This window comes from Psilocybe cubensis, chromosome 3, assembly GCF_017499595.1.
Source record: "Psilocybe cubensis strain MGC-MH-2018 chromosome 3, whole genome shotgun sequence".
Classification (NCBI taxonomy): domain Eukaryota; kingdom Fungi; phylum Basidiomycota; class Agaricomycetes; order Agaricales; family Agrocybaceae; genus Psilocybe; species Psilocybe cubensis.
The window spans coordinates 3195693-3219168 of record NC_063001.1 but is presented as its reverse complement, the minus strand read 5'-3'; the positions used below and the strand labels follow the sequence as shown (position 1 = coordinate 3219168).

The 23476-nt window shown below is 46.1% G+C and overlaps 7 protein-coding genes across 7 annotated transcripts; 2 read left to right on the top strand and 5 right to left on the bottom strand.

The window, feature by feature from the left end:
- Window positions 1-224: 224 nt before the first annotated feature.
- On the top strand, window positions 225-1028 carry JR316_0003883 (uncharacterized protein; the record flags this gene model as incomplete). Its single annotated transcript, XM_047889653.1, has 3 exons — window positions 225-311; window positions 364-411; window positions 558-1028. 3 exons carry the CDS (start codon window positions 225-227, stop codon window positions 1026-1028), a joined length of 606 nt encoding a protein of 201 aa, XP_047752027.1.
- A 375-nt stretch (window positions 1029-1403) lies between these two features.
- Window positions 1404-4605, top strand: JR316_0003882 (uncharacterized protein; the record flags this gene model as incomplete). The annotated part of the gene is made up of 5 exons (XM_047889652.1): window positions 1404-1904; window positions 1952-2257; window positions 2312-4034; window positions 4090-4207; window positions 4596-4605. 5 exons carry the CDS (start codon window positions 1404-1406, stop codon window positions 4603-4605), a joined length of 2658 nt encoding a protein of 885 aa, XP_047752026.1.
- A 112-nt stretch (window positions 4606-4717) lies between these two features.
- Window positions 4718-6936, bottom strand: JR316_0003881 (uncharacterized protein; the record flags this gene model as incomplete). The annotated part of the gene is made up of 8 exons (XM_047889651.1): window positions 4718-4756; window positions 4818-5185; window positions 5241-5667; window positions 5725-6083; window positions 6139-6400; window positions 6457-6623; window positions 6741-6844; window positions 6908-6936. The coding sequence occupies 8 exons, from the start codon at window positions 6934-6936 to the stop codon at window positions 4718-4720; spliced, it is 1755 nt and encodes a 584-aa protein (XP_047752025.1).
- A 999-nt stretch (window positions 6937-7935) lies between these two features.
- JR316_0003880 (uncharacterized protein) lies at window positions 7936-8819 on the bottom strand (the record flags this gene model as incomplete). The annotated part of the gene is made up of 4 exons (XM_047889650.1): window positions 7936-7944; window positions 8013-8113; window positions 8171-8740; window positions 8798-8819. 4 exons carry the CDS (start codon window positions 8817-8819, stop codon window positions 7936-7938), a joined length of 702 nt encoding a protein of 233 aa, XP_047752024.1.
- A 357-nt stretch (window positions 8820-9176) lies between these two features.
- Window positions 9177-10873, bottom strand: JR316_0003879 (uncharacterized protein; the record flags this gene model as incomplete). The annotated part of the gene is made up of 2 exons (XM_047889649.1): window positions 9177-9503; window positions 9563-10873. The coding sequence occupies 2 exons, from the start codon at window positions 10871-10873 to the stop codon at window positions 9177-9179; spliced, it is 1638 nt and encodes a 545-aa protein (XP_047752023.1).
- Window positions 10874-11789: 916 nt separating this feature from the next.
- On the bottom strand, window positions 11790-13727 carry JR316_0003878 (uncharacterized protein; the record flags this gene model as incomplete). The annotated part of the gene is made up of 4 exons (XM_047889648.1): window positions 11790-13002; window positions 13121-13295; window positions 13323-13492; window positions 13660-13727. 4 exons carry the CDS (start codon window positions 13725-13727, stop codon window positions 11790-11792), a joined length of 1626 nt encoding a protein of 541 aa, XP_047752022.1.
- A 3699-nt stretch (window positions 13728-17426) lies between these two features.
- On the bottom strand, window positions 17427-18950 carry JR316_0003877 (uncharacterized protein; the record flags this gene model as incomplete). Its single annotated transcript, XM_047889647.1, has 1 exon — window positions 17427-18950. The coding sequence occupies one exon, from the start codon at window positions 18948-18950 to the stop codon at window positions 17427-17429; it is 1524 nt and encodes a 507-aa protein (XP_047752021.1).
- Between the last annotated feature and the right edge of the window lie 4526 nt (window positions 18951-23476).

Below are 23476 nucleotides of genomic sequence, written 5' to 3'. Positions count from 1 at the left end.
ATTTAGCATGGCTGATTAGAATATTTACAGATAGTTTGTATAAAAGAGTGTGTTTTCGAGAAGAAGTTGAGTGTGTACAGCCACAACAAACCAACGGTAACACATTCATTTTTGCCGCTAATAATTCCCACACCTCATTACTCTGCTTCTATACGTTCATCCTTCACGCATTCTAGTTTTACTGAGTGGTTGTTATTATTCTTTCTAAACCTCTTCCTACTATTATGCACTTGTCATCACCTGGCACATCTTCTATAGAGGAGCTTGCATATTCCGATATTGTCGACTCATCTGTAAACGGTGAAGAAGAGGTAAAGCATTATTTTTATTCTCTTTCCGTCCTATCTCATTATATCTGCTTAGCCTTCTGTTACACGTAGAAGGGCACCTGTATCTGCTTATACATTTGATGTGCGATACTGGACAAAATATAAAAAATTGCCATCTTTAAAGAAAATGCACGCTCATCATAGACGGATTTACAAGTATTTAGAGGCACGTCGCACATCTTTAATTTGACTTGATTTAATATTGGTACTTATTGCTAATTGGGACAGACTCTTCCAAATGCAAAATCTGCAAAAGATGTTTCTCTAACACCTTCCCAAAAATCAACGTATTCTTATCCAACAACTTGTGCACAGCGTTTGGATAGTCCAATCTACAGTTTGGCATCTCCACTACATGCATCTATTGAGAGCACTAGAGAAGAAACACCCTTCGTATCCAAGCTGCTTCTAGCCAAACCAAGCGCAGGTATTGCAAGGAATACGAAAGATATCCGATACTATCCTTTCAAAATGCTTTGTCGTAAAAAAATATTCTGCAAGTACAAGACACCATTTCTTGTTTCTGTACATCGCAAGCTCCAATCTGTCAGGGCCTTTTGCAAGACAAAAAAATCGACTGCAGAAGTACTCAAGGCAGCTAGACGACTTGGTCGAGATATTACGGTGCTTGCTACGCTTCAAGAGCAAATGCTGCAGGAATATGGATTATTATTAAAAATGACAACAGCTTTTTCTTAGCTTAATCAGTATGTTTTCTTTCTGATTTCCTATACAGTCTCTAATATCATATCGACAGGTATTTATTCAATTTAACATGTTATTATAGGATTTTATAAATATCACCTTGTTCTCACACACGTTGCGTCTGATTGATCAATATTTTCTATCTCTTTCTTTCTCTTTCTCTTCTCACGATATCAACTCTGATTCTCCCCTCTGCACTTTCTAGTCCATATGAGTTTTCAGTGCGAAGCGTCCTGCTCTAAATGGTTCAAAACACTCAGTGGGCTCAATTCCCATCTCAGTACATCGAAAACATGTTCTTGGTATATGAAGGGAAAATTGCGAGATTTGGGTAGTTATGAAGATGTATTGACTAATCGCGACATCTTTATGGATGATGAAATGGCAGCCCTATTGCGCAATGGCGATGGCAATAACGAGGAAGATAGCTTGAATGATCGGAGCAATGAAGAGGTTGGGAGCAACAATGATGAGGAGTGGGATGATTTTTTGCGTAAATATTCCGACGTCGACATTTTCGGTGCTGAAGAAAGTCAAACAGAGTTTCATTTTATTCCCAATACTCCAGCCAATCTTGAAAATGACAACGCAGAAGCTGGCCCAGGTCCCCAGACTACTGCAAATCGGTTGCGCACATTACACACCTTGGATGATAATGATGATGATAGGACAACAATATGGACCAAGCATGCTGGAACTATTATCCGTCAGGACCATCCTCCAAGCTATAATACAAAACAAAAGTTTGGTGATACTAGAACCAACCGCTTCATTCCATTTGCATCAGAGCTTGACTGGAAAGTAGCTCGGTGGGCAGTAATGGATGGACCAGGTCAAAATGCAATTGATCGCTTACTTCAAATACCAGGTGTGAGTATTTCTATGCATTTTATTATTATTTTATATATTGATAATAGCGACAGGTTGTTGAAAAGCTTGGACTATCATTCAAGAATGTTCGAAGCCTTCATAAAAAATTGGATACTATGCCAGACAAGGCTGGAAAATGGAAAGTGCGAAAGCTTGCTTTTAAAGACCGCCTTGAAGAAACTTTTACTATACGCTATCGAAACCCAGTTGAGGCTGTTAAAAGCCTATGGAAGGATCCTCAGCTATCTAAAAGTATGGTGTATCAACCTGCAAAAGTTTTTTCGGGCAACGTTGAAGATAAAAATCGCATATTCTCTGAAATGTGGACTGGAAAATGGTGGCACGCCATACAGGTATATTTTACTGCATTTTTAAAGTAATATTTGTTAATTTATAATGGTTTATAGTCAAAACTTCCATCAGGTGCAACGGTTGCACCTATAATTATTGCAACAGATAAAACACAACTCACTCAATTCTCTGGTGGAAAATCTGCATACCCCGTCTATCTTACTATTGGAAACATTCCAAAAGCTATTCGAAGAAAGCCATCTAAACATGCCTGTATTCTAATTGCGTATCTATCAGTTGAAAAACTTGATAGAACCATGATGAATGATCAGCAACACCGCTCTCGCATTCAACGTCTATTTCATGAATCTATGCGTATTGTTCTTTTGCCCTTGATAGATGCTGGTAATAATGGAGTTGAAATGGCCAGCTGCGATGGTGCTATTCGAAAGGTTCATCCTATTCTTACATGTTATGTTGCAGACTATCCTGAACAATGCTTGGTTACCTGCACCAAGTATGGAACATGTGTAAAATGCCAGGCTCCAGCTACAGATTTGGGCCAAATCAATTCACATACTCCTCGAACACAAAAATGGACTACTACTATTATAGAAGAGGGAAAGCATCAGGCAAACGGCAGATCAAACTCTTTTCATGACTATTGCATGAGTTACAATGTTGCTGGAAGCGTCTATAAGCCATTTTGGGATGGATTTCCTCTTGCAGATATACACCGAGCTATTACTCCAGATGTTCTTCATCAACTTTACCAAGGAGTCTTTAAACATCTGGTAGTTTGGTGCCAGAAAGCCTTATCACCGTCAAAATTAGATCAGCGCATACGATGCTTACCAATAGCATATGGTGTTCGGCGTTTTAAGAATGGCATTTCTGCATTGTCTCAAGTCTCTGGCAGTGAGAGAAAGCAGATGGCAAAGATTCTTTTGGGATGTTTAGTTGGTTCTATGCCTAATGAAGGAATTTATGCAGTTACTGCAATATTGGATTTTATTTATATTGCTCAATATTCTACTCATAATAAAGTCACACTTGGCTATCTTCAAGACTCTCTTGTACGTTTCCATCAATATCGCCATTATTTTTTGGATATCAATGCACGCAAAGATTTCAATATTCCTAAATTTCACTCCCTTATACACTATGTTGAGGCAATAGAGCAGTTTGGAACTACGGACAATTATAATACAGAGATGTTTGAGCGTCTTCATATTGATTTTGCTAAACAAGGATGGAGAGCTTCAAATCAAAAGGATGAATTTCCACAAATGATTAACTGGTTATCAAGACGGGAGAAAATTGCAGGATTTACGGGATATCAGGAGGAGCTTTCCTTAGAATCAATGGATAGAGCACAATCAACTAGCATTGATAAGGATGGAGATATTACAATGAATCCACCATCTCTTTTACTGTCATCATCTGTGTCTAATCATTCATTGCCTTTTCCAAAATCTTTGACAATATCCAAACTGCCAATATCAATTGCCAAAAAGCCTAATTTTATAAATCAGCGTATTGATTTGATTGAGGAAAAGCATATGGCACCAGATTTTTCATATTATTTAAAGGTTTTCCTGAACACATTTTCGTCAAATCCTACTATCCTTCGGAATCTGGATAATATACCTCTTCCTTTTCAAAAGCTTGATGTCTACAATATGTTTCGTCTTCATCTAGAATTGATTAATGATGATCAAGACTCGGATGAAAAGGCTATAGTTAAAGCTATTCCTAAATCTGCAAAATTGCCATCTGGACAATTTGATACAATTGTTGCAATTACCAGTGAGGATGCAGAATCTACAGGACTTCAAGGTATAATCAGATTCAAAAATTGCTACAATATAATATAATATTTTATATTTTATAGGAACCAAGATTGGACATGTTCGAGTGATTTTTACACTTCCAAAAACTATACAAACTTATATTGGTTCTCTTCCGGCACCTGATGCCTGGCCTACTATTCCTTTGGCTTATGTTGAATGGTATTCACCTTTATCACATATTGCAAAAAAAAATCATGGAATGATGTACCGCATAACAAAAATTACAACAAATACTACCCCTTCAAGAGCCAAGGGTGCTATAATTCCACTGGCTAATATACGTCAGAATTGTATGCTTATTCCTCATTTTAATTTTCCTTTAATTAGGGAGGGTCAAAAACTGGTTGTACCCTTAGTACCTGCTCATTGGTCAGCTGATAATATTTTAGATACTGCAGATGCTTTTCTAATTAACAATTGGATGAGCAAATATACATATCAGACAATTTGGTAGTATGTATATATATTGAAATATTGTTTATTAGTTTAGAATCTTTAACACAGTCTAAAGTGTAATAAGAAATTAAAATTACTTTAACTACTTTAGGAAAGTCTAGATGTAATATATTACCTAAAGACACTAAAGCAACCTGGGTAATTTCAAAGATTTCCAAAGCTCTCAAAGCTACCTAGGTCATTCCAAAGACTAAAAGTATCTTTAGCAATATACTATTTACTTAGAACAACTTGTAACCAAACACCATTTTCCTGATGAAGATGATTAGTACACAATGAAATAGTACAAGACCTTTGTATAAACTGCACATACCGAGAGAGGAAGGAATGACCAGGTATCTTCCAGAGGCATCAGAGAAGGCATTTGAAGCTTGCTGTTAACCTGGTTTGTAGACACTGACTGCAACAGTAGGCCTTCGGGATATCCATTGGCACTATTGCTTGATCCCAGCTGCAGTACGATTTCCTTAACACAGGCAACAAAGGGTGCTCGAGGTGCGCCATTGGGCTGACGTGCCTGCACTATAACGTACTGTCCTGGTTCACAATTTTCGCCGTTTTCGAGTTGAACTTGCTTGCAGGTTTGAAATGAGTGGTTTCCGAGGGCAACATTGGGAAGGAGTGTGCCAGTAAGAGTTTGCGTAAGAGGCCTGGGAGGGGTTTTATCGACTATACATCGTCCTAATATTACATGGTCAGATTAACAGTATTCATATGCATAAATAGAACAACATACCCGATGAAAATAACGGATCGGTGGCAGCCATTAGCCCAAGATAGCTGGGAATAATTGTATCAATGGCAATAATTCTGTTTGGGCCTGGACCAATGCTTCGCCAATCTCTGGCAGTAGTATGCTGGATGTCACGATGGCGATTCTGGAGAAAGAGCCCACCACTCAGTAAATGTCGGATACAATTGCCTTCGGCGAAAGCCATGGCAATGTCTCGCGATGGGGATTGGCGATTGCTATGAATACTTTTAGCTCGAATCACTGCATTGAATGATTCAAAAGATTCAGTAGCAAATATGATTGCAGGACCAAACCGTCGCACATGTTCTACCAAGTGCAACAAGACGTGAAACTTCTTTTTATTAAACCAAGCACATGTCCATTGAGCCGTACTAATCAAAAATGAATCCACTTCTTGTGCTAGAGTCTCCTAAATGTATGAACTGTTAGAACATTCTGGCAGATGTGAAAAAAGAAACTTATTCACAAGATATTTGTCCATATCGTCAATTTTGGGCTGATAGATAAGTGGAACAAGTCTTGAAAGCGACACCCAGGCGTCAAAGACATTGGTGGGAACAAGATCGTAAATGACATGAGGTGCCACTTGCAATATCGCTCGGAAATCCCGGCCAGTGAGAGAACCAGCATACTGGACCAAGGTCTTACCACCAAGGGGTGATATACCCAAGCCACGGACATCAAAGCTGTTGAGTCGCTGAATTAACAGCTTTTTGCCTTCATCGTTAAGCTGGTTTTGAACAAGGTCACGCCAAAAATACTTCACAAAACCCAGCAAAACAACATGAAGTATTTCAACTGGTGTGTCTTGATGTGGATCGATTTCTAAATACCAAACATTAGTGCTGAGAAGGAGACTATCAAAGAAACAAGTCCATACCGTCCAAATCCCAAATTGGGCTTGTGATATCATCCGGTAGATTTTGTATTGCTTCATCAAGCGCAGCTTGCTTTTTCATCGGCCCCTTTTCCTTTGTGTACGACGTGAGTAACTTCTCAAGAAAGAAATCCTGGTAAGTGTCCTTGATACCGGTCTTTGTTTTCTCGGTTTTGAGCTTGGTTTTGGAGCCAATACTGGATGCTAAATTGAGATAGGACTGCAATATTTGTATAGTCTCTTGTTTGCATCGCAACCTGCCAGTCTAGCAAAGTTTTGTTAGTTGTAAATAGACCGTCAACTGAAAACAAGAAATCTTACCTCTAAAAAAGCTGTAATACGTTTGACCATTGATTCCATGCTTTCTGGCTTGCGTTTTCGACTGACTGCTACATCATCTTGATGATCAGAAGTAGCTGGACTGTGTGGTATGCTCTCGCCTCCATTTTCTGAAGCAACAGGACTGTACAATGGTGACTGATTAAAATCTGGAACATTGGACAGGTCAGAAAGATCAACATTTGTTTCACTTCCATCCTGGCCCTTTGCCCAGCATACCCGACAGAACAGCTTGCCGCACATACCTATATGGCAGGCAAACTCACTCTGCATTGGGTTATCACCTAAGAAAGCAAATGCTGCTGGATACGCAAGCACCACTTCGTTATATACACAGTCCCAGGCCCATATACCTGTCTCTTGAGCTGACCTAAGAGGATTTCAGCCATACTTCATACCCGCGCCGCGCAAAATATCAAAATGAGATGCTTACTTTATTTGGTTAACAACTCCTTCCAACATTTCGAGAGGCCGTGCAACATTTGAGGTACATATGAAGTGAATATTATATTCTTTGGCCAATTGGTCACGCGGCAACCCAGCTAAGGTAAATAAGTAGCTGTTATGTTTGTTCCACTGCTTGGACTGATTGCCAGATGTGTCATCGCAATACAGCCAGAGTGGAAGACACACTGTTCGGTGACCTTGTGCCAAATTTCTCCAGCGATTACCTGTAGCAGGATCCGTATGTGTCCAAGGCAGAATCTCGGGATGTTGGTCCTCTCGGATACCTATAGTTAGCAAGTTGTCAGTAAATGTTAATATTAAGATAGTAGAGAAATACATGCCAATGATGTGAGAAGGATGAGGTAGTCTATATCTGCCACAATTGCGACAAAGAGCAGGAAAATTCTTGAGTAATTGATCATCAAAAATAGTGCGTTCACGGTCCTTCCGAACAACCCATCCAACCGTTCCATTTTCTGATGTTTCCTTTTCCATGACCCACGAACACGCATACATGTGCCCGCTCTTGACATACCACCGATACGGAATAACACATGAGCCATCTTTTAACATAGTCGGCTCAAAAATGTAATAGTCAGCATTGTGTAACCGTATCATGGGTGTCGTTCTTTCAGGAATTATTTCGTGCAACCATTTTGCAGCTTGTCATGCTTCTTGGATGGACTTGCCGGTGTCTTCTGGGAAAAAGCTCAGGTGTGGTTGCACTTTTGGATTGCTCATTTCCTACTTGGCACAGGTAAATAACCAAATCACAAACACAACATTTCACTAATGAACAAACCTGGGCAAGAATTTGGGATATGTTGTTCATGCTGTAATTTGTGCCACGGGCGCTTGTATATGGAATAGTATCAATGCCGCACATTTTTTGAAGTGCAGAATTTAGAGTCTTCATAGTCTTGATGCTGGGGACATTCCGAACTTCGTTCACGCGTAAAATCCACAAAAATAAATCAAGTTGTTTACGCGAAAACACAGAACGGGGCAAGTGCATCAAGATATCTAAAGAACATGTCTAAAAGTGTGTCAGTAACAGCTTATTGGTGAGCAGAAAATAGAGTTGAACGCACAATTCTATCCTGCCATGGATACCATTCTTCCAGCTCCCTAGGATCCAAATTTTGTGTTCGTGTACGCTTTTTGACTGAAGGACGAGCGGGGAGATCATCAGCTGTGTCATTATAATGTATTTAGTGTTGGCCAAACATGCAGCAGAAAAAGCACGCACCACTCGAGTCCGACTCCTCACTGGCTACCAAAATATCCCCTACCGGGTCATCATTTTCTTCAACACCATCTAGTAGATCAAGTAACCGCTGACATACGCCTTCACGAACACGTATACAAGGCGTAGGCTCATCTTCTTGGTCAGGATCTGTACTGCCTTGAGTTGCCTTGTACAAATTCCAGTCAAAGCCGGTAAGAGGAGAAACTGGGCCAGACTGGGTTGGAGCTTGAAGAGGAGGGGATGACGGAGTTGCATGTGAAGTTCCAGATTGAAGAGGAGGGCAGCCAAAGCAATACATAGGCTGGCGAGGATTTGACGAAGAGGAAACTAAAAGAGCTCTCAAAGCATCGTCGATGATTCTGTGGTTGGAAATGGATGCCGTGGGATTACCGCGGACTTCATTGATTGTCGAACTAGCTGGTGTTGGCTGCCGCTGCCGGCTTAGTGCCGCAAGATGAGTGCTAGTGCGTTCATGTCCAGGGCAATTGAATGCCTTTCTGGCGCGTGAATCGCAGCACACTTTGCAATAATAGACAGTATCACCGTTGTCGGCAGTGCTTTGAGTCCAAACTAAAACAATGTCAAGCAATGTTGAGTGAATTTCATGATGTCATAAGTCCCGCACACCTTTTGGATCAAGCTGTGACATTATGGTCAGAGCTACAATTGAAATATGTTTAATGAGCGTGGTTTCAAAATGTGTTGAGCACAAGAGTTAAGTAAAATCTATTCTGTGTATTTACTTCGCTCATTCTTAAGCCACGGATTTAAAATATTCCTGAGCTCAATTTTCAAATGTATTTGCATCCGTTTTGAGATTTTCTTGAGAATGATCTCAAGTTTGGTCGGAGCGTCGGAATCTTAACCAAGATCTAAACGAAGGGCCGGCCGTGTATGGCATTGGCTGGCCAGGCTTCTATCGTAATATTGTGGGCGCTTAAGTATTAATAGTGCAAGCCTTATTTATAGACATGAAGTAAGCGACAATGACTTTACCAGCTGGCGGTCAATAACCATCGCATTTGAAGTCGCATAAGTCCCATTTATCAGAGCGAGTTTTGTACCAGTAGAAGTAAACGTGTCCGGGAGCGTGATCCGACAAGTTCAACAGGCGGAAGGACGGATAGATACGAGATATCGCGAAGAAGATGGCGCTGACCATATTTAATGAATAAGCTGTTCCGTGGGTTTCTTCGCTTTTCATCAAGTGGCAATGGTCCCACTGGAATAAACGTTGCTCCCAGGAAACAGAAAAAGCCCTGTCGACCAAGTCTAGCTGTTCTAGGTCGCGTGGAAGTCGTATCTTGCCTAATGCTATCAAATGAAGAATGATCTAGAATGAAGCGAATAAAATGGTTGAAAACGCGGACTTCAGAGGATCGCAAGACGTACCAAATATTTTTTGTGACGCACAAATGGTGTTAACACCTTCGCTTCGTTTCCCGGAGTGTTTTTACAGTGCGCCAGATATTCGCGCACAATGGCCAGGGTTCCTGTTGCCTCCTTGAAGGGGTCGGTGTCGACACCAGAATCATCGCCGAGCCACACACAGAGAGAAGTCAGGCTCGGCATACGCAGTGAAATAGGGTTCAACATGTTTTTCCCGAAAACATTTCCCTCAAGCACCAAACTTTTCACCGGACCTTTGCTTTCAACAAGGCGAGGCAGGACCAGAGCTTCAAATTCTCCCTGATCAAGCTTCATAAAGCGGGGCATGGGGTTAGAGATCAAGGTGGTTACACTCTGCACTCGTCTTCCGGGAACTATCAGTGCAATTATCTCCCCCGAACCGGTGATAGAGTTCAGCTTTCTTAGTGCTGATGTTGGGAGCTGAGGAAGCGAATTTGGGAAAGAGTGAGGGGGAAATGCCGAGTCCCTACAAGTCAGACTTTCATGCAACGTCACGCTCAATGCCTCGATATTTGCACAGGAAACCAGGAATGGGATGAAAGTTTTAAAGTCCTCAGGGGAAATCCTCACGCGAAGGAATGTCAAACGAGTACAATTACTCTGCCGGGCTAAAGCGTGCGCGATCTTGGGCGCATAGATGTGCGACAAGACCTCGAGCCTTTCCAGCCGCTCGCCCGAAAACATGTCAAGCACCTTAGCAGCCTTTCTCGGATTGGTATCGGACCCGATGCAGTTGTTGTATATCCCTAGCTTCCGGACGCACAGACGCACACCCCTGGACAATGAATGCGCTCCGAACCGAACAGGGCCCATACCAAGCTCATCAAGCTGAGGGCACAGCGCGAGAGCATGCATCAACGCTTTGTCCACGGGCTTGTTGCTCGAGATGTAAACCGAGCGTAAGTTGGGAAAGCGCGGGATAAGCTCGAGACAAGATTTAATGAAGAGCGGGTACAACTGCTTAAGCTGATGGGAGAAGGTACGAGGACGACTTTGGTCGTAACGCAGAGTCAGCTTGCGGACGTGGGGCGCGAGGGCGTTGCTATCGGCCACCAAAGCCACATTCTCCACGCGGCTCGCGAATGGCCCGCAACAGTTGCCCGATCCCATGTCTTTACAGACGTGCAGATAAAATGACTTGTGTTTGAAGACGAAACGTAGGCATACGTCCCGGAAAAATTGACAGGTTAGGAGCAAATTTTTCTGATCGTTGAAAGACAGCTGGTCGGCGCATTCTGTCCATATCTCTGTGGGTATCCTTTCAATGGCTGCCTTGCGATTTCCTGTCAGCATAGTTGCTTGTGCTGTATCCTAACTTGTACGAAGTAAGCAGCTGAAGGAAAAGTGTGCGCGCAAGGAGACCAACCTAGTTCGATTACTAGAAATGAGGTTGAGGAATATCAGAAACTTAGCAGGCCATTCTCCACAGTTAATATACCCTAAAGAAAGGTCAAAGCAAACTTGCAGAAAAGTACATCTGAAGAAACGCCAATCATCGCCCTGAGTGCTGGACCACAACCACGACCTAGCCACTCATGTGTCACACAAAGAAAAGGAAATAGCAAAGAACAACCAAAACTCTAAAGCCGTTATAAATTTCATCAAAAGGTCGTCACTATGTGTCTGTCTGGTATCCGTAGAACATAACCCAACCCATCGAAGGAAGTAGAGGGATTAATAAAATAGATAGTCCGGGGCAGCGAAAAGTTTTAGTATCGAGGGTGATGTGTGGCGGGTAGTCGAAGCAGGCATGGGGTGCGTGTGCGTATGTGTGTGGCGCGGGGGTACAAGTGGCAAGTGGATTGGACAACAGCGAGGCGGGTTTAAGAGGGCTGTTGTCAAGAAGATGCAGGTCGGTAGATTATAACAGTGGCCGAGGGTACCCAGAAGGTTAGAGTGTGCTTTGGTAGCGATAGGAAACAATGAAAGAAAGAAAATGAGTGTCCATCGTTAGAAACAGGTCTCAGTCCGATATATGAGACGATAAAGGTTGCGATGAAGATGTGGTAAATGTAGCAAAGTCAAAGAATTAGCGTGCATATAGGCCCAAATGAACAACAAAGCACGAGAAAAAAACGGGAAAGAAAGGGTTTAAAACAGCCAAAATGGATGCGTGTGCCAGCAGACAAAATAAAGGGACAGGTTAGAAAAGGTATGAAAAAACAAAGAACTAGTAGATGGGGAGCAAAAAAATCAAATGGAAAATTTATCATGACTCGGTGTACGCAGGAGGACCTTGGGGAGCAGGCGTCTGGTACTGCCCTCCATCAAGATGCACAAGCCCCTGTTTCTCAGCTCTTGCACTCAGCCGCCGTCCGGGGCCACTAGCAGCACCACTGGCCGACGACGAGCTTACTTGCGTCGCGTTCGGCGAACCAGGAGCGGCTCCTAACGGAGCTGTACCCGCAGCATAATACACCGCCGGGTCATAGAACCCCTCATCCAAGCTCCCCGGCTCCGCATTCGTGACTTGCAGAATCCGCGGCGGCTCCTGGAGACTGACGGGGCTTCCCGAGCGCGCGAACGGGTCTTCGTATTGTTGCAGAGTAGATATGCGGTTGTTGCTCGCGCTTCCGCTGCCGTAGCTTGTGTTCCTCTGCGCCGACGTCGGGGAGGTGGAAGCGATGAGCGGCACCATCGTTGGGAGTGGCGGGCCGGCGTTACCGCCACCCCAAGAAGACGGTGCGGTAGACCCTGAGCCGAGGCTGTTGATGCTACCGCCGCCCTGCGAGAGAGGATTTGATGCGGCCGAGGAGGAAGACGGGCCAGCCATGGACGGCCCAGGTCCATAACCCTGAGCGGAGCCAGAGTATACTCCCTGCTGCTGTTGCGCGGCGTACCCCTGAGCGTTGTTCCAATTCTGTAGGGCAGGCGGATAGCTCGAGGTGGAGGAAGGGTTGTGGGGCATAGGCGGGTACGTTTGGGGTTGCGGAGCGTGAGTGACGAGCGGGCCGAGGGGCATACTCGAGTCGGCGGAAGATGGCCGCGACGACGACGAGGCTGCCATAGCTGCCCCCGCGCCTGCCAAGAGCGGCGTCAGCGAGGGATTACGGATGTGTTGCACAGGGGTGTTGTTGGGCTGCAGACCGATGTCGTTGCCTGACGGTGGATAGCCCATGTTATTCCCGTTTTGCGGGCCTATACCGTTGCTTCCTCCTGGGTTGTGTCCGATTCCATTGCTGCCTGGTCCTTGAGGACCGATGTCATTTCCTCCTTGATGGCCTATGTCGTTAAATGAACTCTGTCCAGGCGGAGGCGAGCTAGGTGGACTGATCCCAATGGGATTAGTCGTATTCTGCCCAACAAGGCCATATGTGTACGGCTTTGGCTCTGGATCCTTCAAGATCTTGCTAGCTTTCTGATAGTGCGGTTTGGGCTGCGTAACAGGATCAAAGATATCATCGAACCTCCTGTTCTTTTTCCTGTGCGACCAAAAGTGTCAATTAAAGAGAGAGGGGAGGAAGAGGACGTCAATTAGCGTTGCGTTGGATTAAATTATGATGGCAGTGATGCTCGAGTAAATGAAGTTGGGATACGTACACATATCTCCATGTCAGGAAACCAACAACAAGAAGGGCGACCAATCCTCCCAGCACTCCGCCAACGATGGGTCCAGTGTTGTTCGACTTTTTGTTACCATCAGAGGGAGTTTGAAGAGTTCCACCTGGACCTGCTGTTTCGGAATGAGTGGGACTAATAGTCGGCGGAATGGTCGCTGAAGAAGATGACAAAAAATTGGTACCTGTCACACTGGGTGTAGAGGAAGAGCTGCTGGTGTCCAAGCTGGTTCCACTGCTTGCAGAGTTGGAGGGTGTGTTGGTATTGGGTGGTGGATTGATCGTGGGCGAAGTTGGAGGAAGAGTAGGCGTTGTCGAAGAGCCCGTGCTGCTAGTTGTCGACGACGTTGTTGAACTAGTCGATGAAGTACACGTCGTGCCAAAGAGCGTAGTCAAGCTCGTAATCGGAATCTCAGACGTCCGCGTAATCTGAAGCGTTGTAAGACTTGTACTCCCTGATCAACCAAAAGCGATATTAATAAACAGATGTTAGGAGCAGCGTTTACAACACCGTAAACGCACCTGGCAGCGTAGTCACTGAGGTCGTCAGAGTGGAGACGCATGGCACTGACGAGTTCGTCTGTGTACATGTCGAGAAAATCGACGTGGATATCGAGGAGGGGAAAATAGAGGTCGAGATGGAGGTGGTCGTAAATACGCTCTCCGACGTCACGATGTCCGTCCTCGTCAAGGTAGGTGTCTGCACACAGCCATTTGCCGCCATATTTTACGTCCTCGTCAACTGCTCGCAGATAATAATCCGAGTCCCCTGGCTTTGAGCACCCTCAACTATTGCTGCGCACGACGAGTCAGGACCAAGCCAAGGAGGCTGATGAAGAATAAAAGGAATCGCCCCGAAAGTGAGCTATAAACGGCGTGAAGGTATTAGAGAGAGTGTGGAGGGCAGTGTCAAGAAGCAAAGAGGTCCAAGAGTCAGGCGCGGTCGCCTGATTTACAGGCCGCACAGAGCAGAAAGAGGAAGGAGCGTGGCCTGGGCAATATACATTCCGTTCACTTTTTACTGCCTTCACATCACAGCTTACCGCGTTTACACAGCAGCAATGACATATTTACGTAATCTCCGTTTTCTCCCTTTGCCCCCCTCCACATAATCTCTTAACTCTTTCCTACAACAACCGCGTGTATAGCGCGTTTCCTATCGACCTTGCCCTCATTTCTCCTGGGTTGCTCCAGTGTGCCAGACGATGCAGAACACAATCATCGTCGCTTCATTCTAGGTAGATCGTGGCGGTGCTCACGGGTAATATATCCACAAGCATGGGCAAATACCAAGTGGTTGCCATTTGGGCGGCTTGAGCGGCCGGCGCGACAGAGCTGTACTTTGTTGCTCTGATGATATCTATCTGCACCTGTCCAGAACTGTATGTATGTAGATCATTACCGCCACTCGGATCACCAGGGTGCTTGCCCCGTGTGCTTGTTGTTGTGCAGGTGAACGTTGGCTCCAGGATGCCTCCTGTGGAGATCCTCCCGGCCTTGGCGTTGGTATGGATCCATTGCGCCCTACTGACAACGAGAGCGCGTTGAGCACCGCGGCAGGAAGAGACAGTGAACGCGACATCAAGTACTCGCATGAAAAGTTTATTCTCCTCCGATTCGCGGAGTCCGGAGACCGACGTTACAAAATTTGAAAGATTATAAATTCTCTCAAGCTGAAGTACTTCATTGGTGAAACAAGGGTATCGTATGATGCTACTAACCAAATGCTTTAGAAGAACATGTTTCTCTCCGAAACAAAAGAAAATAATGTAAAACAGGCTTTCTCCTTCACACAAGTTCTGACGAACCGAACCGACAACCCTGGGCAGTGGGGGAAGGGAGTCGAGTCGGAGGCGTCTCAAGTGCACACCGACATATGAGGGCGAGAGATCCAACTCGAATCTCGCTCTCAATTCTCAATCTCACCCAGTCGTGATTGGCACATCATTAACTCATTCCCCAACCTTCTTTTACACCCTTCACCTTCGAGAATCGAGGCATTTATTGAATTTCAAGTTCGTTAAACCTTCGACCAAAAATAGCTCACTACAAAACCTTCGATCTAATTATAGACGCCCCTCACAAGTGGAAAGTTACACTCTGGTGGTGGCTGGCTCATTATTCATCTCACTTTTCCGGTCAATCTATTTACATGGCGGAGCACTGTAGAGTCAAAATGTTCCCGTGTAAACGCCTCACCGTCAAGCCCGTCGTTATACAGAATCCATCTATTCCCCACTCCATTTCAACGACAATTCCACAAACATAATTCATACCCAAACTCCAAAGATTGCGACAGTACAATGTCGATTTCTCGAGTCGTTCGCAATCAGCTCCAGAATTGGAGTGGTTAAGGCATAGCTCACCAACGCAGCCCTACAGACGGTGAACAGAAGCCGTAGCTACCTACACATATACTTACTCTACGTCGGTGTTCCAGCCCTCCGTCCTCCGATCTCATGCCTGGCTAGGATCTAAATCGGATATGGTATACTGCCCTATTCTACTGTACCAGAGTTCTCAACTTCCTAAACGTCGCGGTTTATAACTGTCATATAAATTCTAACCAATGGTCCATGGCCTATCAATATCTGTTTCGATATCTGTTCCAAAGGTTCAGTTCTTTTTCTACCCCAGTCCCACGAAGGGTTCATCTTACCAGAAAATCATACGTAGGATGAAGAAGCACGTAGCACTCGACCCGAAATATCTGGAAGCACAGCATGACGAAAATCACCGTTGCGGAAGCATTCTTAAATATACACCTTCCAGACACTGCCCAGAATCCACTACCAAGCCATGCCACCATCTAATCATCGTTTGATTCATTGACATTGACCTACTTAATCCAACCCAGACACGTAGAAATAATAGGCGAGATAACAAGGTTGAACATAGCAGATGCAGAAGTAAAAAAAAAAAAACTAGATTTAAAGTCAAGTAAAGTAATATAAAAACTCAAAACAGAGTGAGATAAAAATGAAAAGAGAAAAGGCAGAAAAAGGAAAAGAAAACGTAAGTAAACGATCCACAATAAACACCACCCAAAGAACCAATTTAAAAAAAAGAAAAAGAGGAGAAACGAACACTCAACGCATGTCGCACCCTCGACATTTTAGAAACAGCACTGCAGCAAAACCAAAGGCATTGACAAGGCGGAGGGGAGGGCGGAGGATAGGGATTCCAGACCTTAACGTTAAGTTCCACCTCCCACTCCAGCCTTGATCATAGAAAAAAGGGAGATCAACCATGGCAAATGCAAAGGACTACGAGGTGATGGCGTAAAAGAAGCCTGAAAGAAGCTGAAAAGCCAAGATAGATGGTTTGGAACAAATAAAAGAAAGCGGCATAAATATGACTGTAAATTAACATCCACAAATTCAGGTTTAAACACCAACAAAACACCACCACCATAAAAAAGCAAAGCTAGAACCAGAACGAGAAAAAAGAATCCCGAAAGGTGATTGCATAACAACAAGCGAAAAGGTTGGAAAAAATGAACGGGCGCATGAAAAGGAATGACTAGAATTTTGAATGAATTGTGTGTATCACAAAATGTGGTGTGTGTCTGTATATGTCCGCATAGCGTAGGCTATAACATGTTCCATCGATAGTTGGGTAGTTGATAGTAGGAGAGATGTAGATCGAGGCGCAGGTCCTTCAACCTGGTGATGTTGTAGTTGGGCTGGTGTTGCGTGTAAACACTTGCCAGACGCTATTTGCGTCTTCGTGAGGCATTGCGATATCATGACCTTCTCCGCCCCTTAGATACGTAGGTGCATAGAGCAGCACATCATGGATGATAATCGACACCGGCAGGGATCCAGGATCAAGGGAGTAGAGGCAAAGATGTATCCAAATCGACCATTTATTCAAATAGCAGGCGAAAAAAAATTAGTGTGGGATCGTTTGATGTAATAATGATGAGGGTCGTTATCCGAATCGTCTCATTTCGTTGGGTTCGATGTCGGGGAAAGCTGGGTATTTAAGCTAGGGCGTGTGCATATTGTCTCTAAGACGGTATATCGTAGATGAAGCAGTGGGATAAACGGCGGGTGAGAACTTGTACAGTGTAATGTTGGACTTGGGCCGGATGGTGCCCACCATGTCGCGGAGAGAAAAATGGGGACGGATTAAAAGGTGCAGAGGGTCGAAGGCAGGAATGGATAATCTAAGTTGAAGACCTATATCGTGGCCGGCCGTGACAGATTAGAAATTAGAGCATTGCGAGGACGGAAAGACAGATAGAGAACTGATCAGGGACGATGTATCCGTCCCTCATGGTTTCGTCATGACTTGGTGCTGACTACTTTTGCTGCCTTGACCGGCAGGTTCTTTGGAGTCGGAGACGCAGAAGACTTTGCCGGCTTCGAGTCGACTTTGCTCTTTGTTCCTCCTTCCACCTTGGTGGTAGTGGTCGTCGGGGTCTCCACGGAAGCATACACAGCACGGCCCTCGACAATGGTCTCTGTCTGACCAACGTTCATCGGGAACGCACCGCCGATTTCTTCTTCCCATACACCCCCGCTCTCTTCTTCCTCGCGCACAGGCTCTGGCTGGCGTCGCACTTCGGACACCTCTTCGGAAATGCTCATGCTCATCCTCGAACTCGTCTGCGCTGGCCCATTTGACGAAATTGTAGCTAGAATCGGTCGGAGAGGCAGCGCAGGCACAGGAGGAACCTCAGGCGGCGACGTAGCAGTAGGCGACGAGGTGCCCCGCGGCCGCTTGCCGATATCTGACTTGCGTCTCTTCAACGCGATCTCCGTGTCCTTGCCACTGTCTTTCTTGCCACTGGCCGCCGACTCTGCATCGCGTGACCTTCCGACGCGCCTCAAAAATCCCTTGACGGTCTTTCCCAGACTGCGCTCTCGTTCGGCCACGGCAACATCACCGCCCCGCGGCCTCTCGAGCTTCATCAACTCTCCTCTGCGCTCCCTTTCCCTCTCCTCCTGCTCTTCTTCCTCCAGCAATGCCTCCTCCTCACGGGCCGCCAGCGCCGTCGCAGACGCCTGGTAATGTGCATAGCGGGCCGCGATCTCCTCCTGGCGTAAGCGCTCCTCCTCCCGGTCCTCGGCCGTCCAAGACGGGTTTGCGGCCGCCGCCTCGGCCAGCGCGGCGAGCTGCTGCTGCTGCACCGACATATGCCCGTTCTGCTTACGCCGCCGCATCAGCTGCCCACGCGCCGCCATTCCGAGCGGCGTAGACGACCGCCGCTTGCGTGGTGCTAGCTCGGGCAGGGGTGCGAACTTAACGTTAAGTCCTCCCCCAGACGATGACGGCCGGGCGCTCGCGGTAACGAGGCATTGTTCCGAGGTTGTTCCGGCCGTGGTCGATGCGGATGTGGATGCAGAGAGGGAGAGGGATGACGCGGAGGCCTGGGCGCTCGATGAGGAGGGAGGTGTCTCAGATGGCGGTGAGAGGATATCCGAGTCCGCGAGAGGGTTTGGGGATGTAGGCTCTGACGACGGCGCAGAGGACGAGGGCTCGCTCGTCGTTGTGGGAGCGAGCAGGCCGGTCCCGGGTATCTGCAGCGACAGCGATAGCACTGGCGCCTTCTCGCTGATGAAGTTGATCGTCGACGTCGGGGTCGGGATCTGGGCGAGAGTCGGCGTCGTAGGCGTGAGGGGGCAGCTGGTGATAGTGACGGAATCAGGATCTTTGTCCTCTCTCTCCTTCGTCTCCAACGCGATCTCGATCTCCGTCTTCAGTTCCGTCACTCCATACTTCAGCTCCTTCTCCGTCTCCTGACCCTTTTCCTCCTGTTTATCCTGGGAGCCCCGTCCCGGTTCATCTACTGTCTCGCGAGACATCTTCAATTTTCTCCTAATGGTGGTAGGCAGGAGTTGACCTTCGTGTAGCAGGTAGTAGTGTGCGATAGATAGCTAGTCGATGGTATAGCGGCCGTATTCGATCTAAACACAGGTCCTTATGCTTTTGGGTATCGACTCGGTTTATCAAGGAGATGAGATGATTCAAGCACAGAAAGACGATGGCGTTTGAGAGGGAGTAGCACTAGCCTACAACCCCGTGGGTGTGAGTATAGGCACAGTGAGGTGTCGACGGTACGGGATCGCTTCAGGCAGTTGCTGAGAGTCCGCTGGGGTGATAGGTTACAGGCCTGTTACAGGTCGCTGGGGTGCTGAGATGATGTCCCGAGATACGTACGGCCCTGTCCTGTCCTGTCCTGTCCTGTCCTGTCTGTTTCGTCCGTATCTAACTTACGATGATGTGATTTGATATGATACGGGTATTATTTTTTTTCCTTCGTCCTTTTTGGTTTTTGAATGCTTGTCAGACCGCGTGCAAACTCTTCCAAGTGCTTATGAGGGTTGGCGTCCGTGAAATCTGGCCGAGAGCCAATATAGAGATAAAGAGACTAGAGAAGAGGAAAACGGCCGGGAATACGGGACACCTGTGGTAGCGAGAAGAATATTAGTGAGCAAAAACCGGTCAGGGGTCGGGCCAAGGGTAGATAATTGGAAGGACAAATGTGCGTGAGCACTTACTCAGGTCACTGGAATGTTCAAGTCCAAAAGATAAGGCGTAGGGCCTAAGGAGTGGGTGGATAGGTGAGCAGTTTGCTTCGTGGTGCAGAAAAGGGACGACGGGAGGGGAAAGGAACAAATTAACGGCAAGAAAAGGGAATCGGAGGAGGGGAGGCGGAGTAGAGGAGGAGGAGGAGGAGGCGGTGAAGAGGTTGGTTGGTGGTCGCGGAACAAAATTGTGAATTGTTTGCTTACAATCGGTACTAGTACCGTCGTCGGAGGTTCGATTAGCGATTATATTGGTGTGGCTATATAAGGTGAACAGCAACACAAAAAGCTTTCCAACCAGAAATCAACAATGAATCTGACGACCATAAATTATCCTTCGCCCTGTGACCCTTGGCTGTACCATATACATAGTACATTGATCAGTGGTATTGCGACTTTTACTGCTAAGATTAGAAAGACAAGAAACAAAAGGGCACTATGGGGCAAGGGAATCATGATGATTCCCTCAACTTCGAGCTAACGTCACCAAAACAACAGCCTATGGGTGTTGCTTGGGTATTGCTACAACTCGTAAGAACTGAAGAAGAGCACAAAAGGAAATAAGTCAAGTTAATTTCAACCCCTGCACAATACAGGCTCCTCGATGTGCCCGGCTCTTGGCCGCCATGCACCACGCGCCTCATATCAGAGACAGTAACTCACAGGCGCTACATACGCAAATCCCGCTGATTTACCCAGCAAGCATACAAGTCGCGCACGAATTGAACAAAGGAACAAACAAATATAATACACAGACGCCCTTCATTAACAAGAAAAGAAAAAAACTACAAACACACATCTCCACATCCATGATGTACCCAGGTACACTTGCACTTGATCCAAAGAAAGCAATGCTTTAATTTTGAAGCAATACTTAGCGACGGAGGAAGGAAGGAGCATCAATTGAAGGCGCAGGTGGTTTTGGAGTCACAATGGTCGGCATCCATCAATAACCGAATCCCATACCGTTCTAAAAATATTCGGAGGATTACCGTCATACGGGCGGGTCAAAGTCAATCAATAGCGAAAACCCTTCAAAGACAAGAATCGAGAAGATCCGATTTCGAACGGAGGTGTTAAAAAGTACAGGGCAAAAAGGTCGTCAATAAAGACAATAAAGGAAGCGACGCAGTGCAGAAGAGAGTGTTCTTGTAATATTTTGTAATAATTCTTGGTTGTTTTTTTGTTCGTATATAGATAACTTTTGTAATAAGCAAGGTTCTTGGTGTTGTTTCATCATGTTCGTGTGGGTGTATGGGAGTATGTTCTCTTTGTATTTCGTGTTCGTGAAAAATTGCAGCATAAGAGGTCGGAGGGGAAGGTTTGAAGAGTCATGACTGGAGCGGTCCATCCAAAATGAGCTGCAAATCGCTCCAGGTAAATGCACGCTGAGAACGGTCAACAAGAAAGGCGTCAAGTCGAACCGTCCCAGATATATGCACCCCAAGAAATAGGCATTACAGCGGATTGGAGTAAACACACACGCAAAAGCATCGAGCCAAAGGATTTAAAAAAAGCAAACAAAGCCATGCTGTATGTGCTCTCCTCCCCGCTTTACAGACCTAATTTGATTTGCCTAACAGCTTTTCGGCGCCAACAAAAAAAAGTCAGCTGTCGAAATAGCAGTAAATTTGCGGCGGGGAAGTGGGTGGTGGTCGTTCAGCCCGACGCAAACAGTCGTTCGGAGGGTCGGTGGGGTTGTATAGTTGATAGATGTGGACATGCCGGTATGCAATATGTGCACTGAAGGAGGAGGGCTCCCCTTGATGCAAAATTTCGCAAAGGTTAGAACACCGTAACACCATTTTGCGTGCCCGCATACTGGCTCTTCATATCATCCATATCGCCCGTGTCATCCTGGCTCTTATAATCATACTGTGACAAGCTCCCCAGGTCGCTTTGTCCAGTGACTGATGCCGAACCAAACGAAGTCCGCCTCCTCAATCTGTCGCTTTGCGAATAGGCAATGTTCATATTGTTTCCCACATTGCCGCCGCTGACACCACCCGCGCCCCCTGTGGCAGGTGGTGCAGCACCATTGTTACCTATGCCGACGACACTACTAGCATCGGTGACACTCGGGCCAACGTCCTGAGAAACAATGGACGACGCGTAGCTGTACGTGCTCCTCTTTGCACCGTTCGGGCCTCGTCCGGGAATGGGCCCCGGCCCAAATGGTCCTGGGGCGTTGAACATAGGCAAACCAGACGAGTACGTTGCCTGAGAACGAAGTGACTGCACGTCGGATGGAATGTATCCAATTGCGTCGTGTGTGCGGTAGAAACTTGCGTCGAAGCGGCTGGGTGTGCCTGAACGACGACCAAGAGCTGGGAAATAGTCAGCAAATTGTTTGGGGACGACGATGTGAAGAAAAACTTACGATCGGACGACATGGGGCCTCCTGCGGCAGGCAAGTAGTCGCGAGCATTCGTCTCATGCCTGCGAAATTGTTCCATTGACTTAACAAGAGTGCGACGAGGCTTGCTAAATTGGATCATGCTCGGCTGCAAATTGCTAAGCGGGCCCTCTACGAGGCAGTTCTTCTCCTTGTAGTGGGTCAACAGATAGTGCCAAAGAGGATGCTGTGAAAATGGGAATCAATATCAATGAATCGCTAATAAGCTTAAACCATAACGTACCTTGCTCAACACTTTAGGATTTCCAAGGATAACCACGCCATATTTAGCACGCGTGAGCGCGACATTCAACCGCCTAGGGTCATTCAAGAAACCAATGCCCTGGTGCTCGTTGCTGCGTACACAGCTCAAAATGATATAATCTTTCTCCCGTCCCTGGAATGCATCCACACTTGCCACTTCAATCTCCTTATACAAATCCTTCTTTAATGACCCATTGAACTGCATATAATTGACAATGTACGAGCGCTGTCCCTCGTACGGCGTGACGACGCCAATCTGGTTGGGCATCACCCCCGACTTAAAGAATTTGGTCACGATCTTCTCCACGTTGGAGGCCTCCGTCCTGTTGAGGAACGATGTCCCACTGCTCGAGATTTCCTCCTGTCCAAGGTTCTGGTAGAAGAACATGGGGGTATCAGGCACGGGCCAGGGGAAGTCGACGTTCTTCCGCAGACGCTCGGGGGCGGTGACACCGTTCTGGAGCGTTCCTTCGTAAAACATATTGGATGGAAATTCAGAGAGACACGGATGCATGCGATACTGGACTTGGAGACGGATAGGCCTGTTTCCGAGCACGACGAGACGCTCAAAAAGAGATTGAGTAAGACCGGCTCGGGCAGCTTTCTTGTTCATGATGACAGGTCCAAGTTGCTACATAAAACATGAGATATGAAGAAATCATTTTTTTGAAAAAAATACAAGCGTACTTGATGGTCTCCGACCAGAACAACCTGTTTGCAACCAAGAACTAAAGGAATCATACACTCTAAAGTCGAAATCAGACATACAATAAAGATAAAGAATTTCGAAATGAAGACATACCAGGCTCAGCAGCTTGAGTAGCCTCATCAATCAACACCGTCCTAAACTTCAACTTGCTCAACCTCGGGTCACCCGCACCAACACATGTGCAACAAATGACATCAGCAGCACCCAATATCTCCTTCTCGCACTGCCTGATTAACGTCTTATATTTCCTCTCATCATTGCTACTCAACTCTCCTTGCTCATTCTTCAGCATGATTAGCTTCTGGAGCTCCACATGCGTGGTGCTGTTTGCGACCTGCTGATGCAGCGTCAGGAACGAGACGCTTGAATCAAGTGCTTCGCGTGATTTTGCTGTCAATCGCACGACTTTGAGTCCGGTTGAATGAATTTTTTCGG